Here is a 23553-nt window from a genome sequence, read left to right as displayed (position 1 = left end):
ATATAAATGTAGCACCAGTTAGATGTACTGAGTATTGTCCCAGGGTCCAGAGGCTCAGTGGTTTTGGGAACTGTGGTAGTGATTGGAGGTGGGAAGCTGGGAAGAGACAGCTGTGTTGCTGGGGTGGGTGGGTGGTCGAGCAGGCGGAAGGCATTTGGGGTTGCGGAACCACAATCATTGCATTCTCACAGAAATGTCCAGAATAGTGGTGGTGCCACTCCAAACAGCTTGATGTGTCACATGGTGAAACATGATTTATATTGATGTGAGGGTCTCCTGTTATGAATTTTTATTTTTAAGTAAATACTGGACCCACTAGTGAGGCATTTCAGTCTTTATGGCTTCCTAGGTTGTGCTTAGTATGTCAGTTCCTTCAATTTGATAATCTTTATTGCAAATGAGGCACTGGTATTTTCATTATTGTAGCACCATTCTAATATAGTTAGGTGTTTTATATTGGTGTCTCAGGGCAAGAGGCTCCATTTTCTAAGTATGGCAACCTGATTGTCCGTCTGAATTAAGATCATTTGGTTGGACAGAATCTCTGAAAGCCTTTAGCGCGTTCCAGATCGCTCTTAATTCCAAGAGTTTGATCTGCAGACCTCTTTCCCGAAAGGACCAGGCTCCCTGAGAGTGGAGCCCATCTACATGAGCTCCCACCCCAGAAGAGATGCATCCGTCGTCGGCACTTTTCGTGGCTGAAGAACTTGGAATGGTCGTCCCATGGTCAAATTTAATCGAATCGTCCACCACTGAAGAGAACTCCAAAAGTCGGTGGACAGTTGGATTATATCCTCTAGATCCCCCGCAGCTGAAACCACTGGGAAGTTAGGGTCCATTGAGCTGATCTCATATGTAGACATGCCATGGGCGTGACATGAACTGTGGAGGCCAAGGGGCTCATTTTCAAAGCACTTAGCCTTCCAAAGTTCCATAGGTTTCTATGGATCTTTGGAAGGCTAAGTGCTTTGAAAATATGCCTCCAAGTGTCCCAGAAGTCTCAACATCTGCCGCGCCGTGACCTGCTGAGACGCTCAAACCATGGACACCGGGGACAGAAGGTTGTCCGCCCTTGTCTCAGGAAGATAAGCTCGAGCTGTCTGAGTGTTCAACAGGGCTCAAATGAATTCCAATTTTTTTTGACTGGGGTGAGATGGGACTTGGGATAATTTATGACGAACCCCAGTAGCTCTAGCACCCAAACAGTCATTCGCATGGACTCCAGAGCACCCTCCTTCGAGGTGCTCTACACCAGCCAATCGTCGCGATAAGGAAACACATGCACTCCCAGTCTGCGTAGCAACGCTGCGACTACAGCTAGGCATTTGGTAAATACTCTGGGCGCAGACACCAGGCCAAAAGGCAGTACACGGTACTGAAAGTGCTGTGTTCCCAGACAAAATCGAAGATACTTCCTGTGAGCTGGAAGTATCGAGATGCGTGTGTAAGCATCCTTTAAGTCCAGAGAGCATAGCCAATCATTTTCCTGAATCATGGGAAGAAGGGTGCCTCGGGAAACCATCCTGAACTTTTCTCAAACAAGAAATTTGGTCAGGGCCCTTGGGTCTAGGATGGGACACATCCCCCTGTTTTCTTTTGCACAAAGAAGTACCTGGAATAGAATCCCAGCCCTTCTTCCCCTGGTGGAACGGGTTCCACCGCTTGGGCCTGTAGAAGGGCGGAGAGTTCCTCTGCAAGTACCTGCTTGTGCTGGGAGCAGTAGGACTGAGCTCCCGGTGGGCAATTTGGAGGCTTGGATTCCAGACTGAGGGTGTATCCTAACTGGACAATTTGAAGAACCCACCGGTCAGAGATTATAAGAGGCCACCTTTGGTGAAAACAACATTAACCTCCACCCAACTGGCAAGTCGTCCGGCACGGACACGTTTACTGAGGCTATGCTGAACTGGAGCCAGTCAAAAGCCTGTCCCTTGCTTTTGCTGGGGAGCTGCAGTTGCCTTAGGCACACGCTGCTGACGAAACCGAGCACGCTGGGACTGAGCCTGGGCAGGCTCCCGAGAAGCAGGAGTGTACCTACGCCTAAGCATAGGAATAGGGAGCACTCCTCTTCCTTCCAAAAAGCCTCCTAGAGGAGGAGGTAGTAGCAGAAGATGCCCTACCTACCCCTCTACCTAGTCGGTTGGAGAAGGGCGGTAGCCTGCCTCCCTTCTCTTCCTTCGATGCCGCAAAATGGTGGCGCCCAGCCCTGCCCAGTGTATCCTGGGATGCACTGGGCGGGGCTACACACCATATACGGGAGAAACCATATAGGGGAGGGGGTTTGGTTGGTCGCCCACTAGGCCACCAGGGACTGTTTGTTGAGGGGAGTTCGGGGGGGGGGGGGGGGGCTGGAGACCCTCCGGATCTCCAACTCACCCTGAACCTGAGGGGGGGGGGGGGATCGTCGGGGGGGGGGGGGACTGGAGGTCCGCTGGACCTCCAGCCCCATCGCTGAGGAGGGGGGGGGGGGGGGAAGTTTGCTTTGTTGGAGGGAATGGGGGCCTGCCAGCAAGCAAATGCATGCTGAACAGGGCTCACCATTCCTCCCCAATGATCTGCAAATCCTAACGCCAGCTCGGAGATGGCGTAGGGTTTGCCGCAACCAGCAACCCAATCTTTGGAGCGCTGCTCGCTGATCATTGGGGATGAGTATGTTTAGCTCTGTTTTGCATGCATTTGCGTTCAGAGCCCTCGAGCGCGTTGTTTCACGTGCTCGAGGGCTCTGATCATGGGGCGGTAGCAAACGCCAGCGCTAATATGGCGCTAACAGCCTCTAGCGCCGACGTTTGCTTTTGATCATCCCCCTGTCAGTTTTGTGCAAGTCGATGACAAGGAATTATTGAATATAGAACCAGTTTTTCTCTTCATTTTTGAAACATCTGATATTTTTGAACAGGGCATGCTACTTCCATTGAACAGATTACTGTTTTGTTGTAGAGCACTTACGTGTGTGTATATATTCCATTATCTTTGTCAACTATATAAGAGTCTCCATATTACATATAGAAGAAATTTGATTGTATTGTTTTTTTTTATGTAGTACTATTTACTCTCTAAGTCAGTTTACATGAAAGAATAAGCATGGATATAAGAACGGATATTTTGATCTCTGCTTTTTATGTTATCTTTGGTGTTTTAATGTTTGTTTTATAATGTGTTTTTAGTGTTCTTATGATTAAGATATCTTATTATGTATTTATTTTCTGCTTTTAGAATTTTTTTTTACCCCTGATGCAGGCACATATTGTGCCGAAACATAGATGTCGGGTTTCTCTTGTTTTCAGCCGCTGGGTACAAGAATCATCTGGTTCCTATTTTCATTGACTGGCTCCTCTTTGTTCTTGGACTACTGTATACCTTTTAAAATGTTCCCTGCATCCACAGATTTAGAGTTTAAAGTCATTTCAATTACTATTCAATTTTTCAGCAACTAATGAAGCATTAGTTTAAACTTCACCTCGAATTTGGCATTGGTTAAGAATAAAGTTGTTTTCATGGTCTCAACAATACATGGTCCAAAAATGAGACCGAAAAAAAGCAAACAGCAGTCAACAAGGCGCTGGATAAGCGAGGACAATGAAATATCAGTATGGCATATGAAAGTTTATTGAAGGAGCACAAACCTGACAGTCTTGTTTCAGCAAATGCCTGTTACAGGGATATAATTTCAATTTATCAAAAACATTTGTTTTCATTGATATTGAGTTCACACTGAGGGTTAATGTTCCAATTTTGAAATATATTTTGGAGCATTTAAGGATTTCCAGTGACTCCTGCCTTTGACCAGAGTTTATTTTTTCTTGTAAAAGTGATGAGGTGATCTTAGATCTGGTGCCGAGACTACAAATGTACATTCACTGAAAAAGCAATCTGTTGGTGCAAAATTTTAATTTTGGTTTTATCTTCGAAATGTGATGGGATTGGGTTTTAAAAAATTTACTTTAAAAATCTGAAGCTCTAATTTTATGTTTATGTTTTATTAGCACTTGGTATACTGCCTTTCAAATAGTATGATCAAAGTGGTTCTCATTTTTATAAACAGGTATTAAAAAGAACTACAAATTATTGATAGGACAAAGTAAAAGAGCAAGGGTAAGAGACAGAACACAACCCCGATCCAGACCCTATGCAACTCCTCAACTAGGAAAGGCTTGGGTAAATAGGTGGGTCTTTAGCCCTGTCCTAAACTTACAGTAAGAGAGCTCAGCATGCAGTTGGGGTGGGAGAACATTCCAGAAGGTGACCTTAGTGTTCCTTTACATGGGTTTTCCCCACTTGCTAAGGCCATTTTTACTATAGCTAGAATATGGCCATGTGCTAATGTTCCCATTAGTTTACAGACATTATAAAACAGTAGTATGAGCACTTACTGACTTTTGTAGGCAGTTGTGCTTTTAATGCACAACACAGAATGCAAACCACTCTGTCCACACTTAAGTTTAATTTTTTAGGTAGCTGTTTACTTACAGTCAAGTTGATCTTAACGCTTCATTCTACGCCATGTCAGGGGAGCTACCCATTCCAGCTTGTTGGACTTCTAGGTCTACTTATTACCATCAGAAATCTTTCCCTAGGCCTAGATTTCTCTATCCCCTACCCCTCAAGACTCAGGGTTGGGTATTAAACCTCCCACAAAGACTTCACTTCAATTAGGCCTTATAAACACTCAATCCATTAAAGGTAAGCAATACTTGATTAAGGACCTTATAGAGCAACATAATCTAGATGTACTCTGTTTAACCGAGACTTGGCTACAGGAATCAGAATTGGACTATATATCGCAGGTGGCTCCTTCGGGGTATACATTTCTCCATAGTTCCAGACTAGGTAGAAGAGAAGGTGGATTGAGAGCTCTCTATCATTCCACACTTAATATTACTATACTCTTTTTGAACCAGTCTGCTGTCACATTGGAGTCATTTATTTCTACATTTTCTTCTCACCAATCTTTAGACCTGCTTTTGGTATATCCCCACCACCACCACCAGTCTCTTCCTATACCTTTCAATTACTTCAGTCTTTAATTAGCTCCCACACTATGACATAACTGATCCCGGTGATCCTGGGAGATTTCAATCTGCACGGGGATGATCCCCTAGCACCTTGAACCCCCTGACTTCTTAGCACTGACTCAAGACTTAGAAACTATCTGAGAAAGTCTTAGTTCAAATCATGTAGGAGGACATACCTTAGACTTACTATTACATCCTCACTCTCGTTCCTCTGACATAACAGCTTTCCCACCTCTCGCACTCCCCTGGACCGATCATGTGTTCCTCTCTCTTCAGCTGCATAGTTCACTCTCAGCTATCCACGGATAGGCATACTTAAAATCATGTAGGGACGCTTCTCAATTGACTCAGGAGAACTTCACCAAACTATTCTCTCAAGATGCTACCTGATTTCAGCAAGCCACGCTTTAGGACAAAAGCCAGTTTTGGGACTCTACCCAATCCACTGTCTATGATGCATTAGCTCCGCAGACCTCTTATGCATCTACTCGAAGATGTATACATGATCCCTGGTTTAACTAGAAGCACCAATTAAGACATAAGGAACACCAATGGCAGCAGAAACACACTCTGGCCACTCTAAGGGCCTACAAATCTTTGGCTTATATATCTAAGAAGTCTATTCAAACAGCTTATTCATCAGATATAATAAGGGCCCCTCATTCAGCTGCATTATATAAAATATTATCCTCCCTGACTACTAGACCCCATGTGACATCAGTCATCTCCCATTGCACAGGATCTTGCAAATCATTTCTGTAATAAAATAACCATACTTCACTCTTCGCTATCATTCACACCCCTCAGGGTCAAGCGCCTAAAAAAGAATCTTCTCATCCATAGCCTTTTAATGACCATATCCTCTTGACTAGCTCATTTAGTTCATAAGGGCTATAGTAGCTTATAAAGAGTCCAGTATCTTAGCTAGATTGGCCTTCCTATGAAGGCCAATCTAGCTAAGATACTGGACTCTATATAAGCTACTACAGCCCTTATGACCCCATTTCATAAGGCTTAGTGAAAAGATTCTCTAGCTTACTTCTACCTTTAATTCACATAATGATTGTTGAGAACCTGGAAATAAGCTCGGTCCCTCAGACTTGGAAAAACACCCCTATTCACCCGAAATTAAAGAATCACAAACTTAAGGATGCAAATATTAGCAATTATTGTCCAATTGCCTATTTACCCTTTCTAGGGAAACTGACAGAATTGACAGAATCAGTTGCCCTTCATCAACTCAAATATTTTTTGGAAAAGACCAACACCTTACATGCAGATTGTAAAAAATTGCAGGAACACCTTAAGAAACTGGAAGACTGGGCTTCCAAATGGCAGATGAAATTTCATGTGGACAAATGCAACGTGATGCACATAAAGAAGAATAATCCGAATCATAGTCCGGATGCTGGGGTCCACCTTAGGAGTCTGCACTCAAGAAAATAAAATCTAGGTGTCATTGTAGACAATACACTGAAATCTTCTGCCAAGTGTTCGGTGGTGCCCAAAAAAACAAACAGGATGCTAGGAATTATTAAGAAAGGGATGCAAAATAAAACCAAGATTATAATAATGCATCTGTATCGCTCCATGTTGAAACCTCACCTTGAGTATTGTGTTCAATTCTGGTCGCTGTATCTCAAAAAAGCTATAGCGAAATTAGAAAAGATTCAAAGAAGAGTGACCAAAATGATAAAGGAGATGGAACTCCTCCTGTATAAGGAAAGGCTAAAGCATATAGGGCTTTTCAGCTTGGAAAACAGACAGCCAAGGGGGGATATGATTGAGGTCTACAAAATCCTGAGTAGTGTAGAACGGGAAAAAGTGAATTGATTTTTCACTCTTTCAAAAAGTACAAAGACCAGGGGACACTAAATGAAATTACGTGGAAATACTTTTAAAACAAATAGGAGGAAAACATTTTTTCACTCAAAGAATAGCTAAGCTCTGGAACTCATTGCTGGAGGATGTGGTAACAGCGGTTAGCGTATCTGGGTTTAAAAAAAGGTTTGGACAAATTCCTGGAGGAAAAGTCCATAGTCTGTTATTGAGATGGACACGGGGGAATTCGCTGCTTGCCCCAGGATTGATAGCATGAAAAGTTGCTACTAACTGGGTTTTTGCCAGGTACTTATGACCTGGATAGACCATTGTTGAAAGCAGGATACTGGGCTAGATGGCCCACTGGTCTGACCCAATATGCTTATTCTTATATTCTAACCAAACAGGATCTAGAAAAGGCCTAAGTACCTAAACTGTACTTATGATCACCATATTTCTCCACTAACCATTTGCGCAACACTGTGGCCCTTATTCCCTTAGACCTATTGTCATGATCCCAGGGAAGGTGAGCCCTTGGACCACAGCCGAAGTTGCAGCAGACAAGTCCCCTGGGCTGGCATAAGGCAGGAGACAAGGTACGATGAACCCAGGCAAGAACCAGGATAGAACTGGGCAGGGCAAGACTAGACAGGACAAGGCAAGACGTAGAAGGGACTGGGCAAGACACCGCTGGACAAGGCAGGGACTGGATCCAGATGATGCAAGGAAAACAAGGCAGCAGGGCTAGAACTGGATCTGGAGGGACAATAAGCAGGACAGACAAGACTAGGACTAGATACTAAAGGCAAAGCAAGGCAAGAAGAAAAGCAAAGACTAGGGAAGACAGGATTAGACTGGGCAGGAATAAGAGTAAAAGGCAAGGCAAAGTCTGAAGACAAGGTAGCGCTGGAGCTTAGCAGGAACTCGGACACAAGGCATGGCAAGGCTGGGTCCCAGGTAAGACAGGTTAGGTCCACGGTCCAAGGCAAGGTCTGGAAACAAGGCAGGCACTGGAACACGGAAGGACTTTGCTACGAAGGCATTCCAGTAGAGTCCAGGATCCCCTTATCAAGGGCGCCGCTATTGACATCACTGGGAGGTGTCCCTGATGACTCATGCCACTGGAGCAACAAAAGAGGATGTCCAGCGTGTGCACATACGCCCTAGCAGGACCAGCACCCCAGACCAACACACCAGAGTGGGTCGCTGGTAGAAGGACACCAAGGGACACCACCCAGAGAAACTCCAGAGAGCAGTGCAGGGCCAACCTCAACACGCCCCACGGCGTCAGGAGGCAAGACTAGGTGCAAGTTACGGCAGGAGCCGTGACACCTATCCTCAGCTTTTGACCCCACTGACCATACTTTACTCCTCTATCGCCTGCAGGAAATGGGCATCACAGATACAGCACATGTTTGGTTTAACTCGTTACTTTCCGGATGCTCTAATACAGTTCACTGGTGTGATTCGCAGTCTTGCTCCTACTCTCTTCCCTCAGGAGTCCCTCAAGGCTCACTGTTAGCTCCTACATTTAACATTTTCTTGGCCTCACTCCTTAGCACAATATGTATATGCAGATGATAGTCAGATCTCATACCCTATTGATCATACTTCTTCACACAAAATTCAAACTTTGTCACTCAAACTTGATCTGCTGGCAGCCTGGTTTGATTCCCACAGGCTGAAATTAAATCCGTAAAAATCTTCTGGTGTCCTCTTCACCAGAACTGGCTCACAGAACTACAGTTTCCGCTAACAATAGCAGGCAGCACAATTTCATTCCATTCCACTGTAAAAATATTGGGTGTTATACTCAAACAAAATCTGAATTTTAGAGCACAGATCTCTAGTGTTGTACAATGCAGCTTCCATACACTGAAGATGACCTACTCAGTTTGAAATCTCTTTTCTATTACAGCTCTTCATATGTTGGTCCACTCTTTTATAATCAGTCAATTAGACTACTGTAATGCCCTATATAATTGGCCTCTGACAATCAGATATTAGACGCCTTCAGACTGCCCAAAATTTGGCAGTTAAACTACTAATTCCAAAAGGTACAGTCATATCTCACCTTTACTACGGGATGAACACTGGCTCCTTATCAGTCACAGGATAACTTTCAAGATAGTATATTTACTTCACAAGATACATAACTCAGGTATTTCACACTATTATCCAGATTATAAATTCCATATATTCCCAAGAGATCACTCAGATCCCTCTCTCAAAATCAATTAGTAGTCCCATCATTTAAGTATGCTCAACACCTTAAGGATCAAGATGTTTAATGTTTCTGGTCCCTCGTTTTGGAATACAATTCCATTATCTTTACGGTTAGAGACATCTCTACCTATTTTTAAGAAACAAAAGTTTTTTTTTTAATTTAAAGATGCCTTTGGAAACCAGTTCTCTTACCCCTAGAATTCTCTCAACTTGCTGGGTCTGGACTGAGTGCAGGTGTTGATTCCGCTGAATATGCAGGCACCTTTCTGTGCTGCTGCTGCTTTTCTTTTTTTTTTTTTTTACTTTTTGTTTTCAATTAGAGCTACTCATAACTTTAGGATACCTCCTTTCTCCTTCTAGTCTCTTCACTCTCTTTTTTCCTGTCCTACAAAAAAATGGTGTTCCTTCCTCTTTCAATGAATTTCTAGTGCTGTAAACCACCTAGAAGATTCAATTGGGCGGTATATCAAATTTTAAATAAACTTAGAAACTTAAAAAATATTTTAGCATACACTTTGTGCATGCAGATTAAGACCTTAATGTAGGATGCCTAAGCACATCCCGAGGTAAGCCTTTTTAAGCTGCAGTAAGTATTGCTTTAAAAAAGGATACTTAGCTAGAGTCCTTTTTTTGTGTTAATACTTCTAGATTTTTGTATATGTAGTCTTCACATCTATACTGTATGGATGGCAATATGGTTGTTTTGTATAAAATGTTAAATATGTAGAAAAAATGGAGGAACCCCACCCTTTTTTTTTTAGTCTTCCACACTTTAATTGCTGTATACTAATGGTGTTAGGATATAGCTTACTATTTCAGTGCTGGTGTAGTCAGTTTGCTACAAGCCATTCATGATTTTTTTTTTTTAGTCCAAGTTTCTTTATTGGTTTTATTTTAAAGAAAAGTAAAATTAAAAAAAAACACACATATAGAAAACAACAAAAGGAGAGGATTCAAAAATAAATTTCTGAGGCACAGAACTATACTGCATCCTTTCACAATGTGCAAACAGAAAATTAGGAGGAAAAATAATTATCAACTGGTGGCCCAAAATCAGTAGCAAGAACTGATAAAATCTGCAATCAAAACCTCAAATCTTTGATAAAGCAGCACCTTGAATTCACATTTCTGGTGGAATTTAAATTTATTTTTCCAGCAACTTAAAAGTAAAATATCCAAAATTTGGTTTTCATATTAAATTTCAATCAAAGAGGGGCTACACCAGATTTCAATATAATTATTTCAATGAAATGTGTTTTATAATGTTCCAACTTCAGACCAACATGCTTTTAAACATCAGCACAAAAGAATAATATTTGTGAAAAGGTACTTGTTTCTTTTTTTTTTTTTTTTACAAGATCAGCTTATTAATGAAGATGAAAGACTCACATTGCACATCTTCAGTGGCGTCCCATTAGGTCCAGTGACTGACAAAAAACATTGACTAAGTAATGTTGACAGTAGAGAGGGTGTGAACCATTTTTGACCAGAAATATTTCCATTCGTCTGCAGGTAGTGCTAGCAGTATATTTTTAGCCCAAGCTATTTCCAGACCCAGTAGGATAGTTTGATTTTAGTATCAAACTGTTCTTCTAAGTCCTAAGCATCTATACTTTTAGTAAGTATTACCCCGTTCCTTTTCCCCCGTGCTTAGGAATAAGCTACATGGCATATCCAACACCCTTTCAGTTTTAAGGCTTCTAATTTGGAAATATAGGTATCCAGCATCATAACAACCAATAGTATTAGCTATTTAAAGTACCCTAAACTCTCTCTTAAATCGAGTGTGCATATTTAGTGAATCAATCAACAAAGTAGAGCAGTAATCCATAATTTATGTCCAGTCTTGGATAGTACCTTACTTCACCAAGGTCTACATACCTGCTTGTAGCTTTGAAAGGATCCTCATGGCACTGCAAATAAAAAGTGAACTGGACTTTCTCAAAATTTTTAAAAGCATCAGAAGCTACTTCTCCAAACAGGTGAGCATACTGTATCAGTTCCTTCTATACCCTTACTGAAACCCAGAATGCTAAAGTTATGATAGTGATTTCAATGGGATTGATCCTCTATTTTCTTTTTCTACAAGATCAAGTCTCCAATGTTTGTACTAAATATCGGAAAGCAATTATATCTAGTTTAATTCACTTAGGATTCTACTCTCTCAAGACTTGCTTGGAAATTCTGTTGCCATAAATTCTGACACTGCAGTCCTAATCGCAGATATTTTTTCATAGTGCACCATGACCAAATCCTTCATGGCCTGCAATTCTTCTAGGAGTGTTAGCTGGTGTTGCTGGGCCTGCTATTGCAGCTCTCATTTATTCCAGCATTGAAGGATCTTGCTTAGACTATTTTATTCCGGAAACAATGGTGAATCTGGGATCTGTCTTGGGATTTCTGTTACCCAGCATCTTAGTTTTTCATATCACTTCTCTCAGGGAGAAAATATGAAAAGCAGAGGTGCCATATTTGATGTTTTTGTACAGTTGAGAGCAGGAGTAGTCTCACTAAGGGGCCCTTTTACTAAGCCGCAGTAGGCTCTACGTGCGTGGAGTGCACCCAAATGAGACTACTGCCAGGTCAGCGCACCCCCCTGGCGGTTATTTCAGGAATTGGAGCATGCCCATAATACCTAGATGAATTGTTTCCTCTTACACGCGCCATTTCCGGTGGTAACTGGCAGTTGGCGTATGCCAACCGGTCACCGCATGTGTAGCGCGTGAGCCCCTACCACTAGATCAATGGGTGGCGTTAAGGGCTCAGGCTGGTTTTAAACGTACGCTGGTTTCAGTTTTATTGCATGCCCTTTTCCCCATCACATTAAAAAAAAAAAAAAACAGACGCGGTAAAAACTGGCCCAGCACGCGTCTAATACATGCGCCTACACTGCCGGCCACTTTTTACGGCAGCTTAGTAAAAGGAGCCCCAAGTGTCCATTCTATTCCTTGGCCCTCTGCATTGGTGAATTTTTATTCTTAAATTAGCAGATATTATACATCAAAAGGACTGTAGCTGTACTAATGCAATCACTTCCATTATTAAAGTAGTGCAGCTGGAAAATGGCCAATTTTCTATTTTTCTATCAATGGTCATGTGCTAATGCTCCCATTAGTGCATGGCCATTAAAAAATATTAGAGTGTGAGCACTTGCTGACATCCATTTTGTAGGCGGTAAGGGCTCATGTGCTAATCCTGCACTAATCAGTTAGTGCACAGTAACGTAGCTGCGCTGATTAGTACAGAAATGACCCTCCACTTCTGGCTGCTGAACTCTTCCTTCTACCCACCATGGACAGCCTGCTTTTCTACAGCAAACATTCCAGCATTGCTCACTAGTTGCCCAGCACCCAAGACCCATGAACGGGATCGCAAGACCCACCTCCTGGAACTGACATATGTATTGGTGCCAGATATCACGTAAGATTATTTTTATTGGACCCACATATAATACCTAGTTAAGCCTCTGGGACAGAGAATGTCCTTCCTATTGTAAAGGTTATATTTGTATTTACAGTGTATTTTATATTCATTGTGTTTGTAAATGGATTTTCTGGGTGTCCCATGCATATACCATGCAGCCCACACTATGAATGTTATATACATTTAAAACCGTCAAACATCTGGTCTTCATGAAAGGGATGTTAAGGAGGTTGCACTCCTGAGCAATCCTCTGCAGAGGTCTGAAAACGTATGGAACAGAAGTTTTAATTTGGTTCAATGTAAGGCACTACGCAGACTATTTTGCTGACTAGATAACAATGATGTTGGGATCAGGCTTACCGATGCATTACCAGTGCGGAGTCTCTCTGCAATAAACTCATCCATGAGGTCAGGAACGTTGGAACTGCTACTGCCAATTTCACTGTTTAGTGTGTGCAGTTTTTGGTTCATGTCTTCTTTACTAGCTAAAATCAAAGTAAGGGCTACATATAATCACAGACCATCTAAAAACACAAAAGTATATCAAATACAAAACAAGCATGATAGGCAATGCAAAAATTACTGGCCAGGCATGCATTGACAAAAATAAAATCACCCTGCCCCACCCCAATTCCCTCTATCAAAATAATGTGCCTGTGGGAATTAGTGAATTTGGGAAAATTATTAATGAAAGCACGTGTTAGTCATTCTTCAGGATAATGTTCAACAGCAAAAGTCTTACAAATCAACACCAAGACCAGTTAATGTTGGCTTTGAAAATACAGCTACAGGATATGAATCCAAATATCAAATACTAGCATATTTTAAATGTTAGAACATTTTAACTTTCATTGCAGAAAATCAATTTTACTTCTTAGGGTCTGTGTTTCATTGACAACCTACAAATAAAATCTTGCGTCCTGACAGAAACAATGTCAAAACACAGTGTCCCTAATTTTAAGACTATCATTCATTTTATTTTGGGGTGAAATGTTTGAAGGTCATTGAAAAAAATGTTTTGTTTTGTTTTTAAAGCTGCAATGCAACAAAAATACCACTACCCTTTTTTTCCTCTAATAGAAGCCTGCAAGGAAGTTACTCCTTCCCACTTATATTTAAGAAACTATGCATTTGCTATAAAAGATTTACATCATTTTTTAAATATCTGCATAAAACTAACAGCAGCCTGTTGCACCTGATTTATCCAACAAAAACTGTGAGCATTTTCATAAAGCATTTATCCTAACTGTAGTTTAACTGCACTCAAATTCTAAATTCTAATCCGTCTGCTCATAATAGATTAAGCAGCCAAATTCTAGTGATTAAAACAACCATCATAAAAAGACCCCTGCTATGCAATCAGAAATTTTAAAAAGTATATAGTAACATTCCAGATGCATATATGTAGGGCCTCTGTTACATGCATATGTTTTAAAAACACACTGCAATTTAGAACTTTTTCCACATTCAAAACAAATTTGGGCCTCTATTCTCTATCCCTCTCCAATATCATAACTGCTTCATGCCAAACATAATTCAGTCTATATTTACTCAATGTCTGTAACAAAACAAGGGAAAACAAATGCAGTCATTTAAGAGAAATATAACTCTACAAACGTATTAGATATACATTTCTTGTACTGACAAATTTAATGGGTGTTCACACAAACAAATTTGTTGCATGGCAGCTTTAAAGATATGAAAGGTGTTTTGCAGAAAGGATACTATTAAATTACTTAAAATTCAATTTAAACTGTCTAATAATGGTCTTAAAATCAACATTTCATTCTTAAATCATTAAAAATATTTTATATCTGGATAGGATTCAAGGGCAGTGTCTCCAGAAAACAGGTCTCTCACAAGTGATTCAAAAACAATGTTACCACCCACATTATTACACTGAATTTACAGCGTCTGCCTTCCAATAGTAGCAATATTGAAATGCAGGATGCAAGACAAAGCATTCTGTTAGTCATGCAAGTAAAAGATAAAATGAAAGAAAAATAATCATAGTCCACCTTACTGCTGAAAGGGCTTTTTTTCAAACAGAGATTGAGGCTGCAGGCACTAGTTACATTCTTCTTATTCTTTGTGGACAACTCAGAGGTTGCAGATTAAGTCAAAAGGGATGATCATGAAAACTTTATATACAACAATGTTCACAGCAGGTAGAAACTCATAAGTAATAGTACTATTCCTATTTTGGAAAACGAAGCATGTATTGGAGTTTCTCAAAGAACAGAATACAATTTTAATTTCACTTTTAATAAGAAATTCAATTCAACTGGGAATGTCTTCTATAGAATGGTGTACTTTTAAGGATAATGAAAGTGGCAGAGGGATTAGTTGAAGTAGACAATATTTAAAGGTTAACGTGAGAGATAAAACCACTATCGTCTACACTTTTAGTTCTGGGCATCTCTATAACTTAGCAAACCTATTAGAGTAACAGTTGATAGCAAACATATTTTACTTGGTGCTCAAGGTGAATTTATGTTCATTGGAATGGCTAAAAGTTCCATTTCCCTACAAAGTTTGTATTGCTGTATCATTTATCTTTCTGGTACTGAAAATCCCTTTTGTTTTGAGGGGCAGGGAAAGAATACAAAAGTGTGTGAGGAAGAAGAAGTAAGAAGAAAGCAAACGAAATAAAGAACAAATTCTACCTCTCCCCCTCCCGGTAACACTGGCCCATGCATCCTTTATTATCACATGAACATACAGTGCCTCATGTGTCACAGAATCTGGATAAGGTTTCCTTCTTAAAGAATTAGTGAGCTGTACTTCTCAGCTTGAAAGCCCATACAAAGCTCTAAACAAAGTTTTATTATTACTAATGGATAAGAAGCCCTCTTACCCAGAACTAAATTAATATTTTATTTAAAACCATTCATAATTTCCTCCTCTGCATTTTACTGGAAGCCTGTATTATAGGATACTAAAAATGTGTTGCAAAGTGAAGTTTCCTAGAGACAGCTCTATGTATATTTCTAAAGAACTGTATTGTAAAAATGATGGACATTGTAACATTTTAAATTATTATTAGGTCTATTTCAGTTTATGATATTTTTGCAGTGGTTTCACTAGTGCATGCTATGTATTCTATTTCCTATTCTAGCACTTGTTTTACCAGCCTCATTGTAACTGTGACTGAAGGGAGAAACTACAACTGTAGAATTCTGAATCATAAAATTCATTCTGTTCTGGGATCCTGTTTAGCAACAGAAATAAAGATTGCTTATACGGAGATTCATAGTACCATCCATTCTATATAGCATTTTGAAATGCACAGTAACACTATTATTACACATGGTGGGATATAGGCAATACCTTACTTAAAGGTCATCATACCTCATGTTTCTATAAAATGACTGATTAGAAAGAAAATTTAGAGGTGACCTGGGATCAGCTCTGAAATGCTACCATATGCAAGTCAATTCTTGATTTACAAAAAAAGACAAAAACAAAAAAAAAAACAGTTTTCTATGGACTATCAGACAATGAAAGACACCGCTCACAAATGTTCCCATCGCTTAAAGGCAGAACCATTCATTATCTACTTCTCAAAATTCATTATAGTTCAGCAGCAAGAGGTTGAACTAAACATCTAAGAGGTAAGGATATTAGTACTGTGAGCTAGGTAAACACTTTACAAATAGGGTACTGGGAAGACATTAGCTGGCTGAAGCTGCATGCAGAACCATAAACCAAGGGGGCAGGGGGAAGCAGTTAATCATCCCAAAGCTTTCTGATTGCCAACAGCTCATTTCAATTGCATTAAAGCCAAACAGGTGATGCCCTTCTCCTTTTGTGCTCTGCACAATATTTGTGCTCACCTGCAGCTTTCCTTCCAAAATAGCCCAATACATGACCGTACAGGTCCCTCAGCGGAGCCTCTGCTGGCACTCTGTTCTGCCTCTGTGAGGAAACACTGGCCTTCGGCTTTGAAAGAGCATGGACAACAGTTTTATAAACGCCACCCAGGGAGCTCTGCTGCAGGCCTGCCTCCTGACTGGAAGACCGTAGTGCTGTGCTATGAGTGCTTGACTGGTTGGCTGCAGCAGCTTCTTTCTGGAACCTCAGATCTCCAGAGAGATCCTTAACCTGCTCACTAGTGACCTCCGATTCTACACTGACCTCATCCAGGGGCCCACATGCCCCAGACTTCATCAGTTCCATTGTAGCAGAAAAACTGGTACTGGTGCTACTGCTGCTACCACTGCTGCTGCTAGCAGTACTAAAACCACTGAGCCTACGGAGTCTGGCTTTCCATGCTGCCTCTTTGTTCTCAAAAGGGTTATAAAACAAAACAGACTCTGTGGATGGTCTGAAACTTACTTGAACACTATTTCGTTTCTTGGCAGCTATTTTCATCATCTTTGCCTTATAAGTAACAGAGTCACTGAGGTTTCGTTTAGTAGGTGAGAGTTTACTTGTGCCAGTGACACGGGAAAGCTCGTTGCCAGTCAGAGCCTTCAGTGGAACTTTATTAGCATGCATGATATGTGCACTTGTTATTCGTTCAATATACTGGCGACGCTTCTGCTTTGCAACCAGCTTTGTGTCTGTATCTAAACTACCCTCAAAAGCCACTTGCTTGTAAAGCATTCTCTTTCTTGCTTTGCTTTCAAGGTTACTAGATTCATCCTCAGTCAGTATTAGCTCACTGCCTTCCATGGTATTTACCTGACCTTCGCTAACAAAAGTTTTCATTTGACTGTCTGTCTGACTAGGCTCTTTACTATTCAAATGGCCACTCTGTTTCTCCGCCAAAGATAGCTCTATATTACCAGCCTTTACTGTAGTTTGAGGCCTATTAACCAGTTTGTCAGCCAGATCTACAAAATGCAATAGATCTTTCCTGTTACCAGGTAGGTCCAATTCATGAGGAAATGCCACATGACTGTGTTCCTCAGTGTTAATGTGCTTTCCTTCTCTTTCTTTCAGATATTCTTTCAAAGACGAAAGAAGATCCTCATCTCCTTCAGAGTCAGCGTACTGATATTGCTCAAAGGCTGGATCTGCAATATCTACAAAGTCTACTGGGTTACAGAGGTGATCATAAATACTATCCCTAACCTCCATGGAGGGCTCACTGCTATTAGTATCAGTGACAGGGCACTCAGTGGATCTACAGATAGGTGAGGCCTCGGTAGAATTCTGCAAGCTTGGAGCGTGATGGGATGAACAGTCTATGACGGGCACTGCACCTTGGGCTCGCTCGATTGCGAATGGCTCCAGAATATCAGATGTGCTGCTGCTTCGTGGTAGTAGGGAAGACTCCTGGTTCTTTGCCCCAAAGACTTCACTTGGGGTGTCCTCAGTCTGTGAAAAATGCCTTACTCGAATTGGGTGAGGGAAGATCTGAGCATCATCAATATCTGCATAAGGTTGAAAACAAACACATTCGTACATAAATGGTCTTCGACAATACATTGAGCCTGTTGTGATTCTTATTTAGTAATACACCTAAGACATATGCATAGAAATGGCAACATACAAAACCACTGACTTTTGTAGAATGACAACTATTCTACAGAATGCTATGCACCATGAGCACTGTACATATTAACCAGTTAAGAACGTAACACTAGTGAGACAGATCATTAGAGCACACTTGTTTAAATGTTAACATGCATGAAAATGGACATGGAGGCCATGAAACATTAGGAAATGCAGTTCAAGCTAGGGCTGTGCCAATGTATCAAGCAACTACATTGTGGAAACAAAGGAATTCAAACTATAAAAAGCTACTTTCGGGTTCAAAACTTTGAAACAAATTAAGGTAATTTTACAACTGCCAGAATTAGTGAAAAGTATGCATGTACTTTTCACTCCGTGAAAACTGTGGAGTTTTCAAAGTAAACACACACATGAACCCTCAATTTGAATATTCTCCCAGGAAAAGTACCCATGCACATCTGCACTTGTTAATTTGGTTAAATCCTTCTGAAAACTGGAAAGTATGTGCAACGTTCCAACACTGTCCTCACTCCCTAACTACAGATGGTAAAATAAGTGCAAAATCTATTACCCCATTATACTGAGGGAGGGCATGAAAATGAGAATTACAGAGCAATGGGTGTTGCATACTAGCAGAGGTGGGACAAAGCACTAACAAATATAGTATTTAATATTTTGAAGAGAAGATTTTAAGTGCTCTGGCTCTACCAAAATGTATACAGGCAGTGGTTCCCAAACTGTGGGTTGGGACTCAAATGGGGGTCACACAGTGCTATTCCCCTTCCCTCTGAACCTCCACTGTGAGCTATACCCAGTAATAACAATCTACATGAGCCCTAAGAGTCAGTGAACATTCATAGGCTCTGTCACTTCCTCCTGTGTAGTATTCCTGATAAGCTGGGAACCTGAACAGAGTAGTAGTATTAATGAGCACACAGACACACGGGGCCTTGTGCTGATTTCTACCACCAGTACTGCTGCTACCTGTGCCATCATCCTTTGGATAAGTGGTGGGGGAGGAAGAAATAAATGAGAAAAGTTGAGTGGCCTGCTAGTATATGGTCATTATCACCTGAGGTCATGTGAATTTAAGTGTTACAATAGGGTCACACTAGACAAAAGTTTGAAAAACACTGATCTAGACCCTTTATACTTTCTCAAACATTTGTAGGGAAATCTAGACAAAAACTGGGCTTGCACTGAGACGGCAAAAGTTCTCAAAGTGAAAAACTACTTATGTTTCTCCTGTGTTTATGGACCCTGGGAAACACAATAACCTCAAACTCAAAAATAACATCCCTCTATAAAGGAAAAAAAAAGTCTTCTACAAAGTCTCTATTCAATTCTGAAACATAGGACACCTATAGTACTAGGGAAACATTTTCAGCCTCTATGGAACTTTGCAACTATTGAGAACAAGCATGGTTGCTTAGCATTAGCCAATATACTTATTGCATCTCTGCCACAGCCTCCAAAATCTTCCTCTGCGATAAACTAAGCTTTCATGATTGGGCAAATTGCTTCTTTAGAACATTTCAAAACTAAGTAGTCCATAAACATTTTTTCAGAGGTATTTACTGCATTCATAGGAAAAGGAAAGGGAATAGAACTTGATATACCACCTTTCTGTGGTTTTTGCAACTACATTCAAAGTGGTTTACGTATGTACATACAGGTATTTATTTGTACCTGGGGCAATGGAGGGTTAAATGACTTGCCCAGAGTCACAAAGAGCTGCAATAGGAATCGAACCCAGTTCTTCAGGATCAAAGTCCGCTGCACTAACCACTAGGCTACTCCTCCACTTTCTCAGATTATATTAACTATGAGAATTCTCCAAAGTTCTCAACTTTAGATTTTAGAGCCAAATATAAGCAACCCTCTATTAATTTTTACAACAATTTCAAGTTGTTTGTCGTCTCACTGTAGATGCGAGAAAATATTACATTAAGCAATGCATTTATCTGGTATATCTTTGAAGAACACCAGTTTTGCCCCCATATTCATGGATGCAGGATGCATTGTAAGCTATATTTAGTATGAGTATAATTTGTAAGAAATTGCATTGTCTGTGTAATAAATAGCACTGGGTGCTGGTGCTTCCACCGCCCCCCAATGGTTTGCAGTGCCCTGTGATTGACTGCTTGTGAGCTTTCCCTATAGGCTCTTAGTTCTGAGCTAGGGCCAGCCCTCCCTCTCTGCCACGGGGGCTGCATGAGAGAGTCCCAGTCTTCCTAGCATGCCCTGTGATCAGCAGTTCTTCTAGGGGCTGATCCCTCCTGAATCTACTGTGATTCCATCAAAATGATTCACTTTTTCCCAAGGCATTTCTCAAATATTCCCAGGTAATTTTCCCCTTTGAGTATTACAGCTTTACCTCTCAGCTGGGCTCAGGTTCTGGCCATCTCCATGCCTCTGAGGTGGCTAGATATGGAATCTGTGCAGAAGGCAACAATTCAGTTCAAGAAACTGAACTGTAAGTTGATTTTCTTTATTTTCTACTAGTAAAAAAGGCCTGTTTCTGTGAGAAATGAAACTGGCGCTAGCAAGGTTTTGCTGTCCAGCGACCCTCCTCTCCCCCGGCCCCCCCTGTGGCCACCCATGGCCAGCGACCCTGCTGTCCCCCTACCCCCCCTCCAGCCACCCTGATCTCCCCCTGCCCCCCATGTCGTGCGAACGTCCTCCCCTCCTGCCCCCTTGTAGCCACCCATGTCCTGCAACCCTCCTATCCCCCTGCCCCCTTGCAGGCACGTGTGTAGCGTGGAGGCTCCTGTCCCCCTGCCCCATTGCAGCCACCTATGCCAGCGACCCTGGTCTCGCCCTGCCCCCCCTGCAGACACCCATATCTAGCGACCCTGCTGTCTCTCAAAAACAAAAACCTTTTGTCTTTTACCTGTTAAGGCGCGGTTTATCCAGTAGAAACAGCTTTAGACGTGTTTCAGATGGAAGAAGAGAAAAAAAACGACAATGTGGATCAGCAGATCCTAGGTGTGCTTGGTTTTGAGTGTATTAACCAATGGGCTTCCTTGTTTACATTGTAGTTGATTGGGTCACTTCCACTTGTGTGTAGTAATCGTCCTACTGCATGGCCAGAGTCAGAGAGGAAAGGGGGTGCGGCGAAACGGTGAGCGAGAGGCTGCGGGAGGGTGGGTGAGGGGGACTGTGGGCGGGGGGACAGGGTGCAGCGACGATTTTGTTTGGTTTTTGAGTGTATGTGAATGACGGCTGCATTGTGGAAACAGATTAACCAATGGGCCTCCTTAATTCGTTGAGTGTCAGTGCTCCGCCCTCAACGTCATCACATTTGATACAAGGGCGGGGCAGACACTCATGAGCAAACCGGATATCTAGGCCACTTCAAGTTTCCGGCTTGAGGCTTCATTAGAACTTTGGAGGTGCGTTTTATATAGAGAGATGATTGCTACACTGAAGAAAAGTGAGATTAAGAATTGAGAGTCTACTGGTACAGTTTTTACTTGGGAATGATTTAGCTGGCTGTTGAATCAATCATTGTCACCTCATCTAGCCTAGAACAGCACACCACCACCCATATTAAAATATTTAGAGAGATAGCTCTGATTCTTCAATGGCAAGTCATACAGGTGGCAATTCTGTAAACTGGTGCCTCCAATTTGGCACCCTGATACACATATAGAACACTAGCACAAATCCACAATGGCACACAAAAAAGAAGGCACACCTCCTTATAAAAAGTCAATGGCAGCCATAAAAGGGGGCCTAAATCCGTCATTCAATGAGTGCATGATAGTATTCTGTAAGATGTGCATATTGATGGGTAACACTTCCACAACCTACCTATGCTCCTCCCACGTATATAACCCTTTTTCAATTGCATACATGTCACTTACACATTCCACCCATGTTTCTTCCACATATATAACCCTTTTCCAGTTGCACACTATGCAAATTACATACGAACTTACAGAATAGCGTATTGGGTAAGTGAGCACATAAGTGGTGCCCATTCTGCATTCATCAGACGTATGATATACAAAATTGCCCTCACAGATTGCAAAGTCACAATTTTAAGTCTTACCAGTCCCATCTATCTTCCCATAATTTCTGGGCCTACAGGCAGTTCTCTACTCCCCAACTGCTGTAAAGTTGCACCTCTCCCACTCCTGTTCATTATCCAACACAAGAGAAGCCTGACTTACGTGAAAGAAATCTTCCCCCAAATCAAGGGCATGCTAACTGCACCAGAATAGATTCTGCTTTTTTTAAGCCACACCTGTGTGAGCCAAAGCACCTCCAACATGTGTTCTAGGATCAAATCATGAACTAGAGTGCTCTTGGATTTCAGGGACTGGTTAAAAGATTACTAAGGATAGGCTTCAAGTCAGTGTTTTAAAAAGACCAAGCTGATGAAGCAGTAATTCTAACTAAGCAATGTGAAAAAGAGAGAGCTCAGGAAGTCACCTCCGCTGACATCACACCTTGCACTGCTCAAAAACAGCCTATGTTCACAAGACAGCACTGTTTTTTTCAAATCCATTTCCATTGATAATTACCCTCTATGACAACATATCCTTGTACATTTTTCACATTCAGCTAACAATACAATGAAGATACATACCTGTAGCAGGTAATCTCCGAGGACAGCAGGCTGAACATTATCACGTATTGGTCGTCGTCCATGACGGCCCAGGAGACCGGAACTCTTCAAAAACAAGAAATGTCGAGAACGCTGCACCGCGCATGCGCAAGCAGCTTCCCACCCTCGACGTGAGCGTGCGACGTTAGTTAATAATGAGCAAAAAAGAGAGAGAGAGAACAACTCCAAAGGGGAGGAGGGAGGGTTGTTCAGCCTGCTGTCCCGGAGAATACCTGCTACAGGTATGTATCTTCATTTTCTCCGAGGACAAGCAGGCTGAAGATTATTACGTATGGGGTATCCCTAGCACCCAGACTCACTCAAAACAATGAACACTGGTCAAATGGGCCTCGCAACGGCGAGGACGTAACTGAGATTGACCTGAAAAGAAACACAACTAAGTGAGAGTGCAGCCTGGAACAGAACATAAATGGGCCTAAGGAGGGTGGAGTTGGATTCTGCAGCACCAACTGCCCAAACCGACTGTCGCGTCGGGTATCCTGCTAAAGGCAGTAGTGAGATGTGAATGTGTGGACTGATGACCACGTCACAGCCTTGCAAATCTCTTCAATAGAGGCTGACTTTAAGTGAGCCACTGACGCAGCCATGGCTCTAACATTATGAGCCGTGACATGGCCCTCTAAAGATAGCCCAGCTTGGGAATAAATGAAGAAAATGCAATCTGCTAGCCAATTGGAGGTGCATTTTCCGATGGCAACTCCCATCCTGTTGGGATTAAAAGAAACAAACTGGGTGGACTGTCGATAGGGCTTTGTCCTCTCCACGTACAAGGCCAATGCTGTCTTACAGTCCAAGGTGTGCAACTTGTCTTCACCAGGGCGAGTATGTGGACGGAGAAAAAATGTTGGCAAGACAACTGACTGGTTCAGATGGAACTCCGACACCACCTTCAGCAAGAACTTAGGGTGAGTGCGGAGGACTACTCTGTTATGGTGAAATTTAATATAAGGTGCATGGACTACCAAGACTTGG

At 41.8% G+C, this 23553-nt stretch overlaps 1 protein-coding gene across 2 annotated transcripts in view; it reads right to left on the bottom strand.

Annotated features, from left to right (window-relative positions):
* Positions 1 to 23553, bottom strand: part of RALGAPA1 (Ral GTPase activating protein catalytic alpha subunit 1) — an 882008-nt gene that overhangs the window by 608783 nt on the left and 249672 nt on the right. The window contains exons 17-18 of one of the 2 annotated variants that reach the window (XM_030214290.1): positions 16319 to 17863; positions 12843 to 12967 (exon numbers count right to left, since the gene is read on the bottom strand). In XM_030214290.1, the coding sequence (XP_030070150.1) occupies positions 12843 to 12967; positions 16319 to 17863 (1670 nt within the window). The remainder of the gene's footprint in view (positions 1 to 12842; positions 12968 to 16318; positions 17864 to 23553) is intronic. The other variant, XM_030214291.1, reaches the window with a different exon arrangement.

Source organism: Microcaecilia unicolor, chromosome 9 (genome assembly GCF_901765095.1).
Source record: "Microcaecilia unicolor chromosome 9, aMicUni1.1, whole genome shotgun sequence".
NCBI classification, from domain to species: Eukaryota; Metazoa; Chordata; class Amphibia; order Gymnophiona; family Siphonopidae; genus Microcaecilia; species Microcaecilia unicolor.
Note: the sequence above shows the minus strand (reverse complement) of the source record. Positions and strands in the feature narration are given on the sequence as shown.